This window comes from Apodemus sylvaticus, chromosome 1, assembly GCF_947179515.1.
Source record: "Apodemus sylvaticus chromosome 1, mApoSyl1.1, whole genome shotgun sequence".
Classification (NCBI taxonomy): Eukaryota; Metazoa; Chordata; class Mammalia; order Rodentia; family Muridae; genus Apodemus; species Apodemus sylvaticus.
Genome location: NC_067472.1, coordinates 19,350,661 through 19,370,244, shown reverse-complemented (window position 1 = coordinate 19,370,244; position 19,584 = coordinate 19,350,661). Strand labels below are relative to the sequence as shown.

At 52.1% G+C, this 19,584-nt stretch overlaps 1 protein-coding gene across 1 annotated transcript in view; it reads right to left on the bottom strand.

Annotated features, from left to right (window-relative positions):
• The window catches only part of Crtac1 (cartilage acidic protein 1), a 143,656-nt gene that overhangs the window by 22,685 nt on the left and 101,387 nt on the right, over window positions 1-19,584 (bottom strand). Inside the window, exons 4-6 of the mRNA XM_052185632.1 lie at window positions 17,567-17,703; window positions 12,445-12,601; window positions 2,854-2,988 (exon numbers count right to left, since the gene is read on the bottom strand). Of these exons, the coding sequence (XP_052041592.1) occupies window positions 2,854-2,988; window positions 12,445-12,601; window positions 17,567-17,703 (429 nt within the window). The remainder of the gene's footprint in view (window positions 1-2,853; window positions 2,989-12,444; window positions 12,602-17,566; window positions 17,704-19,584) is intronic.

The window sequence follows — 19,584 nt, the reverse complement described above, 5'->3', positions numbered from 1 at the left end:
GAAGGCAGGGGTGGGGTGGGAATCTGGGAACCTTGGAGGTGTTCTCGTGGAGAAGGGAGGCCTGGGGCTGAGCACTGATGGGAGACAAGGCAGAGACTCCATTAATTCCTTGCAAACTCTCCCGCCTAAGCGTCGTCGGGGTCGGGTCGGTGGCCTTCTGAGCTGGCCCATCTCTCTCCTATCTGTGAGGCACCTTGACAAGGAGCTGGTTCCTTTTCGAGGGACTCAGCCATGCCAGGCTGCATTTCACAGCGGCATCTGTTTGGGTGATGAATGCCCCCTTGACATGTCTTGTTAAACCCCTGCAATCACTCTGACTTTCAATTACGGGACTCGCACCTCGCATCTCCTCCTGCCTGATACCTTTTCCCACTCCAACGTGTTCGCTCACCTCTGCTCATCTCCTTAACACCTTATCAAATCCTCCCGGTTCCCTGTGCTACCTCCTCCTCTCCAGCCTGCGATTTCTCGGCAGCAAGAGGGTATACTGCTGGAGCACAGCCTGGGTGGGGGATGGGCAGGGAGGGCAGGCCAGACGACCACACCCCCTACTCTGCCAGGGGAGGAGAGACACTGGGCCAAGGGTGACAGGCAACCAGCTGGGGTAGGCAGTGTTTCCGGTCAGGAGTGCCACATGTGCAGACTCCTGAGCTGAAGGGGGAGATAATCTTCCTTTGAAGAGAAGGGATGGACTCGCACTTGGGGCTTAGATGCTGCTGTCTGGAGATTTGGTGGGTTCAGGCCCTCAGTCGGCTGTTGGCTCTGGCTCCATGGAGGAGGCACATTGAAGCCTTCACTCACTGTCAGCATGGGAGGAAATGGGGGATGGGAAGGGCTAAAGGGCACACACTGATCCCCAACCTTTGATGATACAGGATTCATTCTGCCATCACCTGGGTACCAAGAGCAGACAGTCTAAGATCCCAGGCCTTGTACAGCACAGGCTGATCATGTGGGCAATGTAGAAACCTGAATGAGAAGAACGTGCTAGGGGCAGAGGGAACACAAGAGAAGAAAGAAGGAATTGTCTGCCAGGTGCCACAGAGGAGGTGAGAAAATGCTTCTCAGAGGTGACACTGAGCAGAGAAGAGGAGAACAGCCCAGCAAAAGGAACGGTGCATACATGACCCAGCCTGTGTGCTGTACAAGGCCGATGAGAGGTAATCACCAAGGCAGGGATGGGAGCAGAGCTGGAAGCCGTGGTGACGGCTTGGCTTGCATTTTACCCTGCTTCTTAGTATGACCGTTCATGTAGATGTTTGTTTCTTAACAGAGGGGAGGTCTCAGCCTTCCTCGGGCCAGGGTTCCCAGCTCCTAACACTAGCCAGACACTTAGAAAAGCTTCAGGACATGATTGTTGAATTAGCTGGGCGTTATGGTGCATGCCTTCAATCCAATCACTTGGGAGGCAGAGGCAAGCAGATCTCTGTAAGTTCGAGGCCAGCCAGGTCTACAGAGAGAGTTTCAGGACAGTGAGTGCTTCAGAGAGAAACCCTGTATCAAAAAATCAAAACCAAACTAACCAACCAAATAAACAAACAAGAACCAAACTAATTTAACAATGACTGGTCTACTTTGAGGTTCACACTACCAAAAGGAGCCCATACCAGGCACTGCCCGTACGACCAGAAACCAGAGGGTGGACAGCCCAGATACCTAGGAAAGGAAAATAACCAAGTACGTGATTCCTAGTGATGCTCTACTGCACTCAGATTGGAGCCTCATCCAGTCACCACCAAGGAGTCTTATTCTAGTAGCTGATGGGGAGCAGATGCAGAGATCTACAGCCAAACACGGGGGGCGGGGGGGGGAGAGAGAACCTAAATTGGAGATCTTCATCAGATCCCTTCTCTAGGAGCTCAGGGAACCCATGAAAGAGGGGGAGGAAGGATTGTAGGAGCCAGAGGGGCCTAAGACATCAGGAGAACACAGCCCACAGAATCAACTAAGCATGGCTTGTAGGGGCTCACAGAGCCCGAAGTGACAGTCACGGAACCTGCACAGGCTGCACTAGGTCCTCTGCAAACACCATAAGTGGTTACTAGCTTGGTGGTTTTGTGAGATTCCTAACAATGGGAGTTGGGGCGTCTCTGACTCTTTTGCCTGCCTTTGGGACGCCGTTTCCTCCGACTGGGCTGCTTCTCCCAGCCTTGATAACCAGTGTTTGCGCTCAGTCTCACTGTAACTTGTTATGCCATGTTAGGTTGATATCCCTGGGAGGCCCACTCTTTTCTGAAGGGAACAGAGGAGGGGTGGATCTAGGGGAGAAGGAGGCAGTGGCAGGAACTGGGAAGAGTGGGTGGAGGAGAACTGTGGGTGGGATGTATTGTAAGGGAGAAAAGTTAAAAAAAACAAACAAACATACCAGAAACGGTTATTGGATTAAACTGAATGTTTATGATAATCGAGGGAGATGTATCAGAGGGTAAAGGTGCCGGCTGCCTGTTGATCTGAGTTCGAGCCTCTAGAACCACATGGTAGAGGGAGAGAACTTGCTTTCGCAAGTTGTGCCCAGACCTCCACTTGAGTGCCATAGCAGGCACACATGTACAAATGTGCACACCTACACACATGTACACACAATTCAATGTAAATAATAATAATAATAATAATAATGAAGATAATGGAGAGGGGCCAAGCTGAGGAGGGTGAGCATCAAGGAGAATTGTGCTAATAATCAAACGCAGACCCAGAGGTTCATAGGCCAACGCCAGCTGTGGGCACAGGGTCTGCCTGGAACAGGAGTCTCCCTGCCCCATCAGCAAACACCCCTGTGGCTTGAGGATAGCAGAGAAATCCAGTCCCCTGGGCCCAGGGACTGCAGGGGTACAGGGAAGGTTCACATCTACTCACCGGTACTAGCCGCAGCATCCACGAAGGTACCGTTGCCTTGGTTGTGGAAGAGGAAGTTGGGCCCGTTCTCGTTGTCACAGAAGATATCTGAGGCACTGTTGCTGAGAATGGGGCCCACGCTGACACCCCGGCCCGCTAGGAGAAGAGGTGCACCCACAGTGAGTGCCTGGTGCCCAGGCCAGCCCCACCCAGAGGACCGAGCGTCCGAGGTACCAGATAAATTACATTAAGGAAACAATTCAGAGGAATCACAGAGATCTGAACTTTGGGATGCTTCCAACTGAGCGAGGCCTCAGCTCCCAATCTTCGGAACTCTGATCCCAGTGAGGCCAGAGAGGAGCTGGATGGGACCACTTGGTGCCAAAGGCTTCATTCTGTGCCCCAGAAACACATGGTGTGGTCATCACGCACACAGATGAATCGCAACATCCCTAACACCAGCTCTATCCCTGGAGGCAGAGGCAGTTCACAGGACCCTCCACAGTGCCTCACTTCCCCGTTAAGTCCCACACACGCCTGTCAGAACCTACTCTATGCTTTTGGTTAAGAACCTGAGGAGGTCAGCTCTGCCTGCAGGCTCTGACAGGCTGTGGGCTCCAGCTGTAGGCCCAACGATTATTTGGCTCTGGCTGGTGTACTAAGAGGTTTGGCCATTGATAGTGAACTGGCTGGACGGATTACGGTGCATCCATATGGTGGATCATTCTGCAGCCACTAAGAGGACTATGTAGATCCATATGTATTGACTCGGAGGAGTGCCCATGTTGGTATACAAGGAAAGAAAGAAAGAAAGAAAGAAAGAAAGAAAGAAAGAAAGAAAGAAAGAAAGAAAGAAAGAAAGAAAGAAAGAAAGAAAAGAAAGAAAAGCAAAGAAAAGAAAGAAAAGCAAAGAAAGGGAAAGGAAAAAAGGAAAGAAAAGAAAAGAAAAGAAAGGCTACTTGGCAAGTTAGCAGTTCTATGTGACCTTACATTTATTTAAAAAAATGGATTGGAAAACTGTTTGTTTGTTTGTTTGTTTTTTGTTTTTTTGAGACAGGGTTTCTCTGTATAGCCCTGGCTGTCCTGGAACTCACTCTGTAGACCAGGCTGGCCTCAAGCTCAGAAATCTGCCTGCCTCTGCCTCCCAAGTGCTGGGATTAAAGGTGTGTGCCACCACCACCCGGCTGGGAAAACTCTTAGTATTCTAGAATACACATGTGTGTATAAGCTAGTATGAATTTGGAGAAAAGTGAAGAAGTTTACACTGACTAGTTGAATCAGGAAGAACTAGGGAAAAGTAGAGAGATGGTAATTGGTTTTTTCCTGTTGTTTGGCTTGTAACAAGTCTTGCTTTTGTAGCTTAAGAAGGGAAAATCCAATAGAGCATTCACATTAAAAAAAATAAAAAATAAAAACCAACAACACAAATCAAGCCGGCACTATGTTAGGCTTTGAGGACTAACATCAGTTTTGAGCTCCCGATGTGCAGAAGTCCAACCTTAGTGCACCCTGAGCACAGTCTCCGAAAGCAGTGGGCTTCAAATACAGCACCTGCTTCCGGGACCTCATCTGCTTCCTGGAAAAACCACCCACATCTAGGAAGGCACATCAGCCATGGCCCCTTGATGCTGGGCAATTGTTAAAATAGCCCACAAGGAGCTGACGCAGGTTCTCACAAGCTGCTGGAGCACAGACAATTTGTTTCCCGTTGAGTGTCAGTTTCTTCTGTTAAATGGGGGCTTTTCTGACTTGCCCTTTCTGTCTCGGCCCTTATAAAAATCAAATGAGAAAACGATGATGGCTTACAAGCATCCAACAAGAGGGAGCTGAAAACGAATCCCTAATCACAGTTGGAGGGAATATATATTAGTCCAACCACAAAGCAGTATGGCATATCCTCAGAAAAATAAAAATGGAACTTCCGTGTAACACAGCAATTTGGCTGCTGGGCATACATGCTCTGAAGGAAATGAAGGCAGTAGGTTCGAGAGTCCTGCACTCCTGTGTCCCCTATAGCAAGATTCATGAGTGCCAATATGAAACTACCCACAATGCTCATCAGAAGATCGAATAAAGAAAATGTGGTACTTTTCTGCAATGAGATGTTATCCAGCCTGGAGGACAATGTGCCAAGTGGAGATGAGGCACGTATACACGAATCCCTAAGGTGTAGAGTCCAAACTATAGAAGCAGGGCACAGAGCGGAGATACCAGGGTCTGGTGAGGGGGAAGATGGGAAGGGAACAGTTAAGGGGGGGGGGGCTAAGTCAGAGTCAGAGAGACTATTATACAGTACAGTGACAACAGTTAATAAGCACTTGCTGTTCTTGCTGCTTGTGATGGCGGGTTGTGAGTGACCTCCCCGCAAGCAGAGAGCGATGCACGTTAGTTCACTCCAGCTCCTCCACAAGGCACGTGCATTTCAGAACACCATGTTGTGTGGGATGAATATGGAGTTTTCAGAAGTCGATTTTTAAAAACCGAGGTGAGAGGCATGGAGTTTCTGTGACGTCTCCAACCTTGCTGCGCAGCCTGGCCTGTGGACCTGCTGCCAGGGCTTCTCAGAACCGCAAAGACTCAGGCCCTGCTGCGTTCTGCACCCCGAGAAGACCACTGTCTGCTTTGTATGCCCCCTAAGGGTGAGGCTCTAAGGAACTAGCTATCAGGACAAGAGGGAACCAGGGGTGGAGTTTTTGAGTAAAGGAAAACTCTAGCAGAGCCGTGAGGTAATGGCCACCCACCTGTGGATCAAGTGAAGCGACCGAGCACAGCTGGGTCCCTGTCCCTACAGTCCTTCACCCTGAGAGGTGACCCCTGATGAATTATGGGGCTTTGATCCTGACGTGAAGGGAGTTGGGGCAGGGACCCCATAACGGCTTCCCAGCGTTCAGTACTCTTGCTGGACTTCTTGCTGAAGCCTTCTGGGCTTTTTCTCATGGATTCTTTCTTTCCAGGCATTCAGTTTGTTGCAGAGGAGAGTTCAGTCTCATGAAAATGAGCAGCAAACTTCCCATTACTTCTGAGGATCCTGCTCCCAGGAGGTGTCACAGAACATGAAGGCCATGGAGTGGGGTGTTGGCTAGCGGAAAGGACCTGGGCATCATCTCTGCCTGTTAAAAAGAGGGGCTAGTGGCAGCTGTCCCTGCCCTGGTCACTGCCGGACGTCAACACAGGGGAAGGCTTCCAGGAGATTCCAGGTGGGACTCAGGACCCGCCACCATGCAACTCAGTCCTCCCTCCCGTCTTTGTGGCATCCTCCAGTTTCCTCTGCCTCTGGCGCCCAAGCTGTGACACATTCCCTTCATTTTCTACAAAGCAGGTTATTTCCCTTTTGGACAAATTTCTAAATCTTTCTAATTAACTAATTGGGTTGGGTTGAAGCCTTGCACCATTTGTAACCTGTAATTACTAGAAAATTGCCATGGTAACCACACTACTAATTAGCAGCAATTTATTGCCATAGCAACCGGACCATAACAGAGATGTTACCCACAACTCCTTCTTGGCAAGTTGGCCACACAGTTGGGGAGCAGGTGAGTCCACAGTCAGGGAGCCAGCCTTTTGGGGCTCATTTCCAGAAACCTTAGGATATGGTCCAAACTGGGGTCTAAGGCAAGGCGGCCAGGTGCTGTGCCCCTTGCTGATGCCACGAGATTAGCTCTCGAAACCAGCAGAAACATCCCATAACTGTATCCTTTCCCTCCTCCTCTTCGCCAGTCAGACAGAAGTAGCAGCATCTCTTCTCCGAGGACCCATCTCTGCTTTTCTTCCTCCTTTGTGACATCCACCTTTCCTCTTCTCCCTAGGCTCAGGGCTACCCAGACAGTGGCTGTTAGGGACATCACTGTTTAGTCTTGGAGAACGACATCCTAATGATGACGCCACCCTTTTGAATGAATTCTTTACCGTCTGGAGCCAGCACCTTCTCTCACAGTCACACGGCTCCCCAGCTGAGCCTGCAGGGCTGTACTGGTGGAAGGCCAGACCTCAGGACTGGCGATCCGCACGCCCAAGTTTGATATGTGTGACCTTGGGCCTATCACTTAACCTTTCTAGGCTTCTGTTTTCTCATCTATGAAGTAAACTGGTAATAATAATAGCTCCTTCCCAGGGGTGTCATAAATATTAAGTGGGATGAATTTTGGAAGGTACCTTGGAAAATGTCAGGTGCCACGTAGTCATTAGCTGGGACTATTTACCACCTGCTGAGTGAGTAATATCGCTTTATTTCTGCCCAGCTCTTCAAGCTTCAAAGGCCCCTTTGTCATGCTGTTGGGCTTTGAATGTTTATCTCTCTCCCCATCCTTCCCAAGGACGCATGTCCACTCTGACAAGTCTGTCTGAGAGGTTGGAGGTTCCAGGGGGGGATGACCCCCTTTGGTCCCCACTTCCTCTGGCCACCTATCAGGTTTCCTTGTTTGTTCGTTAGACCCAATCCCTACGGGGAAGCCTTGGCTATTCTCAGTAGCTGCATCACCAGACCTCTCAACCCTGATGCTTTGACAGTGGTCTAAAGTGTGATTCTGGTGCAAGGGGCCCAAGTCTCAGCTCTCTGGGATTGGATGGGGAGGGAAGGGAGAGGCTATGGGTGGAGCACACACTCGATTGCTCCATCCATGGGCCGCTGACACAGAGATGAAGCAGCAGACAGAGATCCAGGCTCCTAGGGAGGGCGTCTGAGGTTTGTGCAGGGCTATTGCCTCTCTCTGGCTTTGGGAACTCGGGAAGGCATCCTCCGGGCGTCAGTCCTCTGCACTGCAAAATGCAAGGGGCCGCGTGGCAGAAGGTCCTTAAGATTTTACTTTTCAACATGTTGAAACGGTTGGAACATGCTAGAGGCGGTTTCCTGCCCCATGTCCTATTGTTTCTCATCAAAGGGGTGTGGACCAGTGACATTCTCCTGGGGGAATCTTGTAGAAAACAGGGCTCTTGTGGACACTAAGGTCCGTCCATAAGCTGCTAAGAGCATCCAAGAAGTCGTAAAGGAGTTGGTCTAAGATGCTGGAAAACACATGAGGTAAAGGAATGGGAGGTGTGAGTTGGAGAAGGGGCGATGGGTAGGGTGGTAATGGGACCAGAGCCCCTCTCTAAATTTGTTTCCTGCAGAGTTCCAAATTGAGGTGCTGATGCTGTGTTGGCACTTCTGATGCCAGGCAGGGTTGGACCGTGAGACTGTGTGGGTGCCTATAGTGTGAGACAAGGATACTCCCACTCCACTCAGGCCTCTCCAACCCCTTTTTCTAGGTTTCTAACCCGCCTCCAGAGGCTGTAGAAAGAAGGGCCTTTCCTCTTGTGTCCGCCTTGCATCAAGGAGTGAAGCCAACGCTGTGTGAGGCCAGAGCAGGCCCATGACTGGAAGAAAGAGTCTGGTGGCTCTGTTCTGTGTGCTGGGCATGGGTGCAGACATCTCACATTAAGTGTCCTGACACCCAGAGGTGTGTCTTGTCACTACCGCCTTCTTAGCCGAGAAATAACAAATTGCATACGTTTATCACATGCAACATGGTTTTGGAGAATGCGTATGCTATGAAATGGCTAAAACGAGCTAATTAACATATGAATGATCTCACATATTTATTATTTAAATTTCTTGAACACTTAGAATCTATCTTCTTGGCATGGCGCAAGAATACAATAGATTGTTATTAACTGTGGTCACTGTAGTGTACAGTAGAACTCCTAAATGCACTTGTCCAGTGCAATGAAAGCGTTGTTTATTTTGGCAACTACATCTTCAATGCCCTCCCATTCCCTCCATTTTCCAGGTGGAGAAACTGAGGCTGACATGGGAGCAATCAGAGGCAGGTGTTAGGGTCTCAGCTCCAACCCTCGTGCTGTTCCCTCAGCTTGCCTCTCGGACACTTCGGCTCAGGTCCCCTCTCAACAGGGAGGAGACCATACTGGTCCCTTGGGGTACAGCCACTAGGGTCATTTCTTTACAGTCTCTTGAGATTTCTCAGGGGAAATGCATGTAAAAAGCAAAGTGTTAGTCTATCAAATACCTATGCACTCCAGAGCTAGGACAACCCCCTGCGACAATCATACAATGTACCTGACACCCCCTGGGAAATGGTTCTTGCGTATCATGAACTTTGGGAACTCCTCTGGGGACCCTCCTGGGGTTTCTGGACCTGGCTGAGGTACTTGTCTCTTTAGCCTCAGCTGGTCCTTGCTGCTAGCACTGGCTGAGCTATGGCTAGAGAGCTGACACCCACCTGGGCACCTGGGAGGCTCCTCAGCCCCCACCCGGCGGGCACCAGTCATTGCTGCTGATGGGAATCTGCCAGAAGGGCTCAGCTGGGCTTTGGGCCTCTCCGTCTCCTCCAATAATGACTTCCTATAAATCAGATCTGCCCTCCGCTTTGTTCCACACTGCTCCCAGCCAACAGCAGAACTCTCCACCCAACATCATAAATCCACCTCCATTTTCTTTCCAAATTTCCTTAAAGGCTTCTTTAATCACCACCCTGCAGCCCGGGCAGATGCTCCCTCCAAGGGGGAGGCCTGAGTGCAGAGGTCCTGGGGAGAGGGTAGAGCCTGGGGGCAGGAAGGGTGACAGAAGCTGGACTCCATTTGGGGAGGGGATGAAGATGGTGCCCATGGTGCCCAGGCGGGAAGACTCAGACTTCATGCCTCCGTGACAGGTGGTCTGGCTCTCTCAGCTCCGTCCTCGAGCTTAGCTCAATGCCCCAGGAGATGCCCAGCAGAGAAGTCTGGTGCCACTCTGTCAGAGCCACAGGGTCCAGGCCCTGGACTAGGTATCCCTCATGTTATTCTCCAAAACTCCGTGAAGGTAGAATTTGTGTCGGGAGAGGTCATTGTCTCCTATGGCTGTCCAGACAAGCTGGCATGGTACAGGCAGGGTCTGCGACGGGAACCTGCTCCTGTTAGCTACTCCGTGAGCTGGCTGGGTCAAGGTGCCCGAGACATACCACAGGACTACTGCTCTCTCCTATGCCAAGCCCTCTGCAGGATGGACCCCACGTCTCAGGGTTCCCACACATCTCGGCTCCCAGCATTTCTTGGCTCCAAGAGGTCTCTGAGAGTTGAAGAGGCCTTGGCGTGTTCAGGAAGCCACAGCAAGGGGCAGCAGGCTCCACTGCCACTGTGGGTACTAGCAGCTCAGGGTTCAGATGCCCTCCAGGGGCCCGGTCCCCTGAGAGCGGGCATTTCAGCCACTAGATGGCACTGTGACCCAGCAGAGTGGCAGTGGATGCCAGAATCAATAGTGTCTGGAGAGATCTCCCCTCCCCCCTCCTGCACGACTAACAACTTGTGCGTGGTTTGTGTGCCATTGCCCCCCAGTCCCCGCCACCACTGCAGCCTGCTGTCCTGAGCACCCCAGGCCAGACAGCTGCTTTGGCCTGACAACCTGCGTACGCAGTTCAGGACCCGTCTGCCAAGGCATACCTAGAGGGTGAGGGGCCTTCCCTTTACCAGCTGGGAGCGGCTTGCTCTAGTCGGAGGTCATCAGAAAGGTCAGCTGGTTATGGCTGGTTTAAGCATCAGGAGATAAGCCTCCTCCCTCCCCCACTCCCCCAGTGCTGGCTTTCTGCAAGTCTCCTACGTGACCTTGTGCAAGTCCTTTCTGCTCTTCGGGCCTAGTTGGATCCCAGTCCTGATGGCTTCAGTTCCCGGAAGCACATCTGGCCACTGCTTGCTTCTCTCCAGCCTGCTTAGGCCTTGCTCAGCCCTCCTGGTTCCCAGACCCCTTGCACTGTTCTGGCGATGAGCGCTGGCCACCTGCCCAGAGTCTCAGCCATTGGGCCGGGCTCAGCATAGCGGCCCTTACATTGGGGGTTCATTCCTAGGGCTCAAGGGAGCACTGGGGGATCCGTTTTCCAGCCAGATGTCCATGTGTCATTAACTGAGTGACAAGTGGGGGTTGCGGGATAATGTTGGGGGGCTGGGCAAGGCGGGTAGACAGAACGGTAACTTGGTGGGCCAAATTGGTTCTCGCCAGCCAAATAGCTTCTGGAAGTCTGCAGAACTGCTCTTATGCGTCCTCTGGGCATGCCAGCTGCCCCGGCCTCCTCCATCCCTCCACAGAAGCTGCTCTCCGCGCCCCCCACCCCCAGCCTTGGGTTGCCGTATCCTTCCAGCACAGCCCGCACACTTGGCTGGGGCTCCCATTGCATCTCTGCTCCTCAGCTGTATTTGCTCGCACCCCCCTCCCCGCCCCCTCCTGGGTTCTGTGCCAGCCCAGCCAGCGTGAACAATGCCCCCTTCATGCTCCGGCATCCTGAATCAGTCCACTCCGCGTGTCATGCACTCTCCCGTCCTTGCCTCCCTTCCATCTCATCATTTTCAAGTGTTTCATCCCCCAGCCCACACCCCTCCCTCTCCTTGCAAGATCAAGGCACTTAATTGCCAAGCCAGCCCAGTACACAGAACTGGGAGCTTACTCAGAAAAATTGACTGTACCAATCTGGGCTGAAGCGCCTCGTGTTTATTCTTCTCAGGGAAACATGGTTTATTACTGACACTCAGCCTCTCCGAAGCACGTTTATGCCCAGGGCTCTCAGGCACGGTGATGGGGCCTGAGCCATGCAAACTATTTTACTGTCTAGTCATTTGTCCCCACAAACTTTGTCAGAGAGGCCAGCACAATCTCTGTCTTTCATGGAGGTGATACGTCGGCTGGGTAAGGGCACCATTAACTCCTAGCGGGCCGGGACAACCTTCCCAGCATGGAGCCTGGAGATTTGCTACCAGCCCAGTGTCTGGGGGAAGGGTGATGCCCACTCGATCTCCCCTGGCACTTGTCAGCTCCAAGCCTCGAGTGCAGGCTGGCCGACGCTGTGGAAGTGTCCGTGGTACAACCTGGGGCAGACGTATGGGGAAGGCTAGCTAAAGGAAGAATTTCTACACCCCAACCACAAGGCGGGTGCGAACGAAACCAAGTTGTTATGCACAGGCCTGGCTTCCTGATTTTTGGCACTCATAACAGGAACTGGATGGCTCTGCCATCAACAGCCTATTGGCAGATGATCAGAGTTTAGTCAGCAGCCCTGCTGGAATTAGAAAAACAGCCTTCCCTAGAAAGAGCTCCTGTCAGAGGCTCTCTCTGACAATAGATGCCCCATCCAGAAAGCTGAGGGGGGGTGGGAGCACATCTTCCATAAAAAGTGCGGGAGAGGGTTTGGAACAAGAACACAATTCTCTGAGCTCAGTTATCCGAGACGGGACCCAGCCGCAGCTTAGGGACTTAGCGCTCAATTCCTGGCCGCTTATGTGTAAGTAAATAATTTCATCTGCTGTTGGGCAATAAAGAAAGCTTTAAATCTCAGCTCCTGTGATCTGTCAGATTTCTCCAATGCAATCTGCACACTCATCACCGGGGTTACAGCAGGGGAGGGGGCAAGGGGTTCCTGGGGCAGGATGACATGGTGTTCTTTTCCTTTCGGTTTATGCCTGTTGTACCGTGTCCCCACCCCAACAAGCTCACACTTGCCAGGGATGTCACCTCCCCTTGGATGGTGGGAAGGGAAGATGCCTTCCTCCCTGCTCAGGGATTATAAACCTTCTCTGTCCTCCTGGTTGCTGATGAATTAGACACAGCTCTGCAGGGCCCTGGCCCCTCTAGTAACAGCCTCCGTAAACTATGCCTACCTGTGTACTTGCTGACCCCAGCCTCCGCAGCCACGTCCCTGAGGGCCAGGATCCCCCGGGACAGGTCACTGGCCTCAGGGTCCATTTCGATGAGGGCATCAGGCCCCACATCCCCATAGGCATAGTTTGCTATGTAGATAGAGTATCGTCCGGAGCCCTGAGGAAGAAGGAAAGGAGGAGGGTGAGAAGCCCCACGTTAGTGTTAGTCTGGCTTCCCCAGAAGTTGTCCCCACCCCAGGGATCGTAGCTTTATCAGCAGGTTGCGGCTACAACCCTGAGAGGTGTTCATCACAAAGGCCGCATGCCCATGATGCCCCCACTCTGGAGTCAGACAACAAAGCAGCCTCTCTTGTTCTATCCTGTTCCAGAAGAACACAGCTCTCCCTCTCCCCCACACGCACCTTTTATAGACAATTTTCTAATGTGCCTCCCTCCAGCTGAGCTCGCTCCAGCTGCCAGCCAGGGTAGCTGCTCAATAAATATTTGCTGATTGATTGATCTACCAGTTCCCATTATTCTCCGTCGTCTCTCTCTCTTCCATTCAGGCTCACTCCAGCCAAGATGACAAGCAAATTCCTGAGCCTGTTCCCTCTCCTCTCAGGGAAAGGCATGGATCGCAGGGTCTTCCACCCGCCTTCCGCTCCCACCTCCCCACATTATCAAGAGGACATATTCACTGTTTTGGCCTTCATAATACTGTCTCCGTTGTTTTGTTTCTTTTTTTCTTTGAATCTCAGAGAAGCCTGGGGCACTGGCTTTCCCTTCAGTAGCCATTCTCAGTAGTCCAAACCCCACAGATAAGATCCCTTTATGCCTGTTATTATAATGGCGTTATTTCTCCGGCGGATGCTCCCTTCTTCCCAGGAGATACACAGTTTCTAAATCCGTTTCCAGCTTCCCCATTATCTTCTCATCTCTTCCATCCAGAAGGTATTTCTCCAGCTCTCATGATCTACAAGGTGTTCTTCGATAAATTCTGAACCCACAGACCCTGTCCTGAGGTGACTTAGAGTCTAGTGTGGAAGGGCAGCCAGAGAAGAGAGAGAATGAACTGGGCCTGAGGTGACAAGATGATGTTGTCGTCCCATTGGCCTCTGTTTGCTTCATTGTCTTAGCCTGCAGCATCTCCATGAGGACGGTCAGGATCCTCACTCCACTCCTTCTTGGGACCATTTGCTCTGGGGCTGGAGGAGCTGATCCAGAGACACTCAGGATGTGTGTGTGTGTGTGTGTGTGTGTGTGTGTGTGTGACTTGGTGGCTAAGGACAAGGAAAGAAACTTAGAGTTTCCAGGGGACACAGAGGTGTGTCAAAATCACCCAAGTGCATGGCAGATGCGAGGCACAGGATTTTCCTGGTTGGCAGCCTGGAGGCGGGCACCAGGCTATCCAACTTTAGGAAAGGTTTTCTAAGAGGGGTCTGAGCCATTGAAGCAGAGGGAAGAACCTTCTGGGCAGAGACAGGGGACAGTGGGCATGCGGAAGCCATGGTTTGGTGTCACCAGAAGGTAAAGTGCAAGGCAGGAAGCATTTGGAGCTGAAGTTGGAGACTGGGAGGCTGCTGCCTGAAGGCCTCACTGCCTCTTCTCTTTGCGTTATTGAATCTCAACCCTGGTATCTGGGAATCGATGCTTTATAGGTCCCATTACTCAAAGTGGTCCCTGGATAGACACCCCTAATGCCATTTGGGAGCCAGTATTAGAACCAAAGAACCCCAGGGCCTACTCCAGACTTGCTTTTAAGAATCTATATTTTCATAAGACCCCACAGGATACTTAGGCAAACTGAAATTTGGGATGCTTTACGACCCATTGGCTTCTTGATAGAGGAAAACTTTGAAATGCTCTCACTCTTACCTACCCCAGGAGCTCGGTGTGTGTGTGTGTGTGTGTGTGTGTGTGTGTGTATGATTGGATGAAGAAAGAGGAGGGCCAAAGGGAAAGGTGCACCAGGGGGAACCATTCCTGACTCCACCACCTGCTTAGCAACGCTCACCAACAAATGGACAATTACGTCCACATGGGCTGAAATGCGCTCTGCTACAAATTAGGAGATTTATATAATTCACTTTTACCTAGATCCTTCCATTCATCAGGGTGATAAGCAGATAAACACAGACATTATAGCTATAGAAGATTGCAGAAATTCATACATGAACTTGACCACAGAAATTCTCAGAGGGTGAGATGGTTCCAGGAGGTGTTTCTGCGGAGTCCAGAGCTAACAGTGGGATCTCTTGGGGGACTTGTTAAGCACAGGATCTGGGCCCCATTTCTAGAGCTTCTGACTCAAGACCTGGACTGGGCCTGTAGTACACGCATGTCTGACAGCCTTCCAGGTGCTGCTGAGGCTACAGCTCAGCGGCGCAGTAGCTGCCTTGCATGGATGAGGTCCTCAGTTCAAAGCCCAGCACTGCCAGGGAAAGGGAGAGGGAAACAGATTCCCAGGCATGCTGCTGCTGCTGCTGACAACTAGTGACTCTAGTCTCTGCAAAGTCCCAGTCAGAGGCTACTAGCCTAGTTCTGGTCTAACCTCGGGCCTTGAATGACTTTTTAGCCTTGGGCACATCTATCAAGGTCTGCAGGCTGCCTCTAGCACGGGCTAAATGGGGGGTGGGGTGTCTGGAATGAGACAATGTATGTGAAAGGTCTCCGAGAAGATAAAAATGCAATATAAACACGAGGCATAATCGTTATTGACCAGGGAACGCTTCTTGTAAGAGATCAGCTTTGAGCTCGATCCAGGAAGGTGAGTGAGTGGCGGGGCAGCTGGAGATAAAGGGCAGGAAGTACGTCCCATTTGGAGCAGAGCATGAGGAAGGGATGTGTGGCTAGGCAGTGACAGACCCACCTCAGCAAATCATAACCCTTGCCGGTCCCCAGGTCCCCATGAGTTGGACTGTGTCTCTGGACCTTATTCCTGGCATTTCTGATTCAGCTGGTCTGGGGGATACAGCAGACAGGGCCTGTTCACGTTAGTGCACACACCGAGTCCAGAGGAGGATGTTGTGTGTCTTATTCTATACTGACCACCATATTTTCCCGAGACAGAGTTTCTTACTGAACCTGGAACTTGGCTGGCAGCTGGCAAGCCCAGTGATCCTCCCGTCTCTAACCCTCTTAGTGCCAGGAATACAAGCTCTTGCAGAACCATGCCTGGCTTTTCATACTGGGTCTTGGGATTTGAACTCAGGTCCTTCTGCTTGTGCAGCAAGCACTCTTAACTGCAGAGTCATCCCCATCACCTCCAAATCTTCATTCCTAACTCTTTATGCTAACAACAGTCTGGGAACCACTGCCCAGCAAGCCAACTCCTGCCTCCCAGGTGAGGGTTGTGAAGATGGTTTGGACAGGAGGGGGGGGGGGGCTTCAAGAAAGCCTATTATCACGTACCCAGAACCAGGGGAGCAGAGGGATGAAGAGGGGGTGTGCTCTGTTTTCGGGCAGACAGAGTTCAATTCCCAGCTGTGCCTACTGTTTATTATGTGACCAAGGTCAAGTTGTTTAATTGCTCCAAGCCTTAATTTCCATATCTGTAAAAGGTGATAATGGTGGCTTGTACCCGTCCTCGGCTTATTGTAAAGATTCGGGAAGAAGAGCCCCGTGGCGTGGGGCTCCGTGCTCGGGTGGTTGCATGGGGTGGGCTGCTCATGCCTTTAGTCCTTTGCCACTGCTTTTTATGTTTTCGATGCCACACTGCATTCCTGTCTTCTAGTTTCTGCACCGGACTTGGCCTCCCAGCTCTTTCAGTACAAATCGTAGGAACCAGGACTAGCCAAGGTGGTAGTGGGTGGGACTCTACCACCAGCTCTTCCCCAGGCAGGCGGGCGGTGACCCACAGAAAGGCTTTTTTTTTTTTCCAGTTCTCCAAGGCCTTGGAGGATGGAGGGAGGCCAGGGAGGGCGCAGACAGCTTCTGAGCACCACCCACTGTGCAGAGGGGCCACGCCCTCTCCCTATTCCCTTCCCTGCAGTGCTTTTGTCCCAAGGCTAAATGCCAGGGTGCGCATGACCTTGCTAGGACATGGGGGTGTATTTCCATGATCAGCCTCCAGCCCCTCCCTCCATTCTGGGAGAACATCCCACTTGGGCCAGGGTGGGAGGTTAAGTCCTGACGAGAGAGGCGGGGGAAACAGGAGGAGTGTGGACAAGCTCCCCAGCTGTGACTGGACCTGCCACCTATGGCCCGACACGTCCCAGGGCGGTTCAGACCCGCCTCACTGTGCCCTCCCACCAGGCAGGAGTCCAGGTGGCATGGATTCAGGTCAGGGCTAAATGTGGCTTCACAGCCCAGCTTGGCTTCTCCTCCCAGCACCAGCTTGTTAAGAAATAAATATTTATACCTGGCACCTGCCTCCTTCTAAGGCCTGGAGGCCCCGGCTGCGAACCTTCACGCTGCATCCCCAATCCCTCTGTGCCATCTCTTAGAGCCCACCCCTTCAGCCCCACAACTGTGGAGCAGGGCAGCAGCTGTACCCACGCTGTCTGATTGCCGTTAGAGAGCCAAGCAGGTGGGTGGCAGGGGAGCAGGTGACAGGCTGGACAAATCACTGCCTCAGAAGTCCCAGGGCTGCCGGGACCCAGCTCCAGGCACTGAGGGCAGCTTCTCTCCCTGATTCCTGTCAGTCAGGCTTCCCCATCCTGGGTAGGATGTAGCAGGAAGGTGTTGATGGAACCATTGATGAACTAAGGTTCTAGAACAATCAGGTAACTCCCCCTTGACCACTTTTGCACCCCCTGTTGCACCTTCGGTATTATAAAAAAAATGTACGTGACTGAACATTAATTGAATGAATGAATGAATGAATGAGCACCCTATTTAGTATCGGAGTTTGCTTCATGTCGTAGACACGTCGCTGGTCTTATTTTGGTTCCCCAGGTAAGCCACTGCTCTAAGGAGAGCTTTACCTCCCCTGACGCCCAGAATCCAATATTCACGAGGACAACACCCCTCGTTGCTTCCACAGTGGTCACTGGGAGGTTGCACAAGAGAACAGTGTGAACGATATATTATCACCCTGAAAACCTTGGTGCTTCTGCTGTGTGGGGAACATTGAGAGCTACCAAGGTGGGACAGCCTCGGGCCCTCTGCCTCCTCCCTGGCCCTCGCATGCCCCTGCACTTACCGTCCTGTCTACACAGGCCACCGAGCGTCCCGCAAAGAGGCTGGCCACTCCTCGGGCCACATTGACGTCATCGCTCAGGACGTCTTCCCACCGGCTATTTCGGAATTTGAACAGCTTGTCTGTGTATGTGGCCACACCTGGAGAGAGGAGGCAAGGATGGCTGGAGGACAGTGGACAGGACGCAGGGCGGTTCTGGTTCTGCCTCTTGACATTTGCTACATACAAGGGGGCTGCGACGGAGGCTCCTTGCAGGAGGCTCTCTGCAGGCCGAGCTCCTTTCTAGGTGTGAACTTGTCTAGCTGGCCCCAGAAGAGAAACTCGATTACAAGCCTGAGGTTTAGAATCAGTGAATAGAAGCGCCAGTCTCCGCTAGGCCCAGACCCTGGACTTTGAGCAGGCTGCTTAGCTTCTGAGGGATTCTGTTTCCCTATCTATGTGGGGGTGACAGTAGCCACATTCACGTTTGCTCTGAGGAATGCCCGAGAGGCTGTACATGAAATGTTTGACCCAGTGCCCCCTAAGGGTAGTGCTCTCTCTCTCTCTCTCTCTCTCTCTCAGATATTTGCTTTATTTACATTTCAAATGCTATCCCTTTTCCCAGTTTCCCCACCTCCCAGAAACCCTCTATCCCATCCTTCTACCCCCTGCTTCTATGAGGGTATTGCTCCACCCACCCACCCACCCACTCCCACCACCCCACCCTCCATTTCCCTACACTGGGGCATCTATCGAGCCTTCATAGGACTAAGGGTCTCTCTTCCCATTGATGCCTGACAAGGCTGTGTCCTCTGCTACATATGCAGCCTGAGCCATGTGTACCCCTTGGTTGGTGGCTTAGTCCCTGGGAGCTCTGGGGATCTGGTTGGTTGATATTGTTGTTCTTCCCATGGGGTTGCAAACCCCTTCAGCTCCTTCAGTCGTTTCTCTAGCTCCTCCATTGGGGTCCCTGCGCTAGGTGGAAATGAGTTCCCCCTTCTAAACATGAGCCACTGGCCAGACTCCAGATCCCCAGTTCACAGGCTGGTAGTCTGTGGGTGTGAATGCAAGTGTGTTAGAGTGAGCATGTGAGTGTGGCATAGAGTGGGTAAGTGTGCAAGCCCTGGGGCGTGCAAGCGAGAGTGAATGTGGGAGAATGAGTGAGCGTGTGAAAGTCAGAGTGTTTGGGACGGATGTGCCAGTGTGAGCACGAGCACTTGTGTAGCCAAGTGTGAGAGAATGCACGGGGTGAGTGGGGGTGGGGGTGGCGAGTGTGCCCTGGCGGGAGACCAAGAGTGGGTGTGAGGGAATCCAGACAAGTGTATGAGGGGGTGTTATGGAGTGTACGTTTATGTGTGAATTGTGTAGTTGTGGCAGCGATTCGTACACAACCCACCAGATGGTTCACTCGGAAGAACACCCGTGTGAGGGCCAGGGAGGCTGACTGTCGCCCTGCAGGTGGGGGTGTCTGAGAAGCCACAGATGCAGGCCTAAAGGTGCTCTCTGTCTTGGGAGGGCCACTGTGGTGAGTGTGTGCATGCATGTGTATCATGTCTGTGTGTTCTGTGTGTGTGTCGTGTGTGTGTGTGTGTGTGTTTGTGTGTGTGTGCGCGCGCGCGCGCGTGTGCGCTTGTGCACGTGTATGTCCTGTGTGTCATGTCTGTGTGTGCACACATGTGTGTCCTGTGTGTGTGTGCTCACACGCCAGTGTGCATGGGCGTGTGTATAGTCTGATGTTAAGTTCTTTATCCTTTCCTAGCCTCAGTTTGCTCATCCAAGAATGATACACAAGGGCTGTCCTCGCTCAAGGTGTGACTGGAAACTGTGAGAAGACGCACATACGGCTTCAGCACAGGTCAGACAGGGTGAGAGAGCTCGGTGACAGCTTTGTGCCGCTGTGGGGACATAGCCCCTCTCCGACATGCCTGGGGGCCTGATGTGTTTGGAGGCCCAGATGCTATCTTCCTCTTCTCAGAGGTAGCATGGGATGAACACTGTTGATTATATAACACCCCCAGCAGGGACTGGGGGCGGCACCCCAT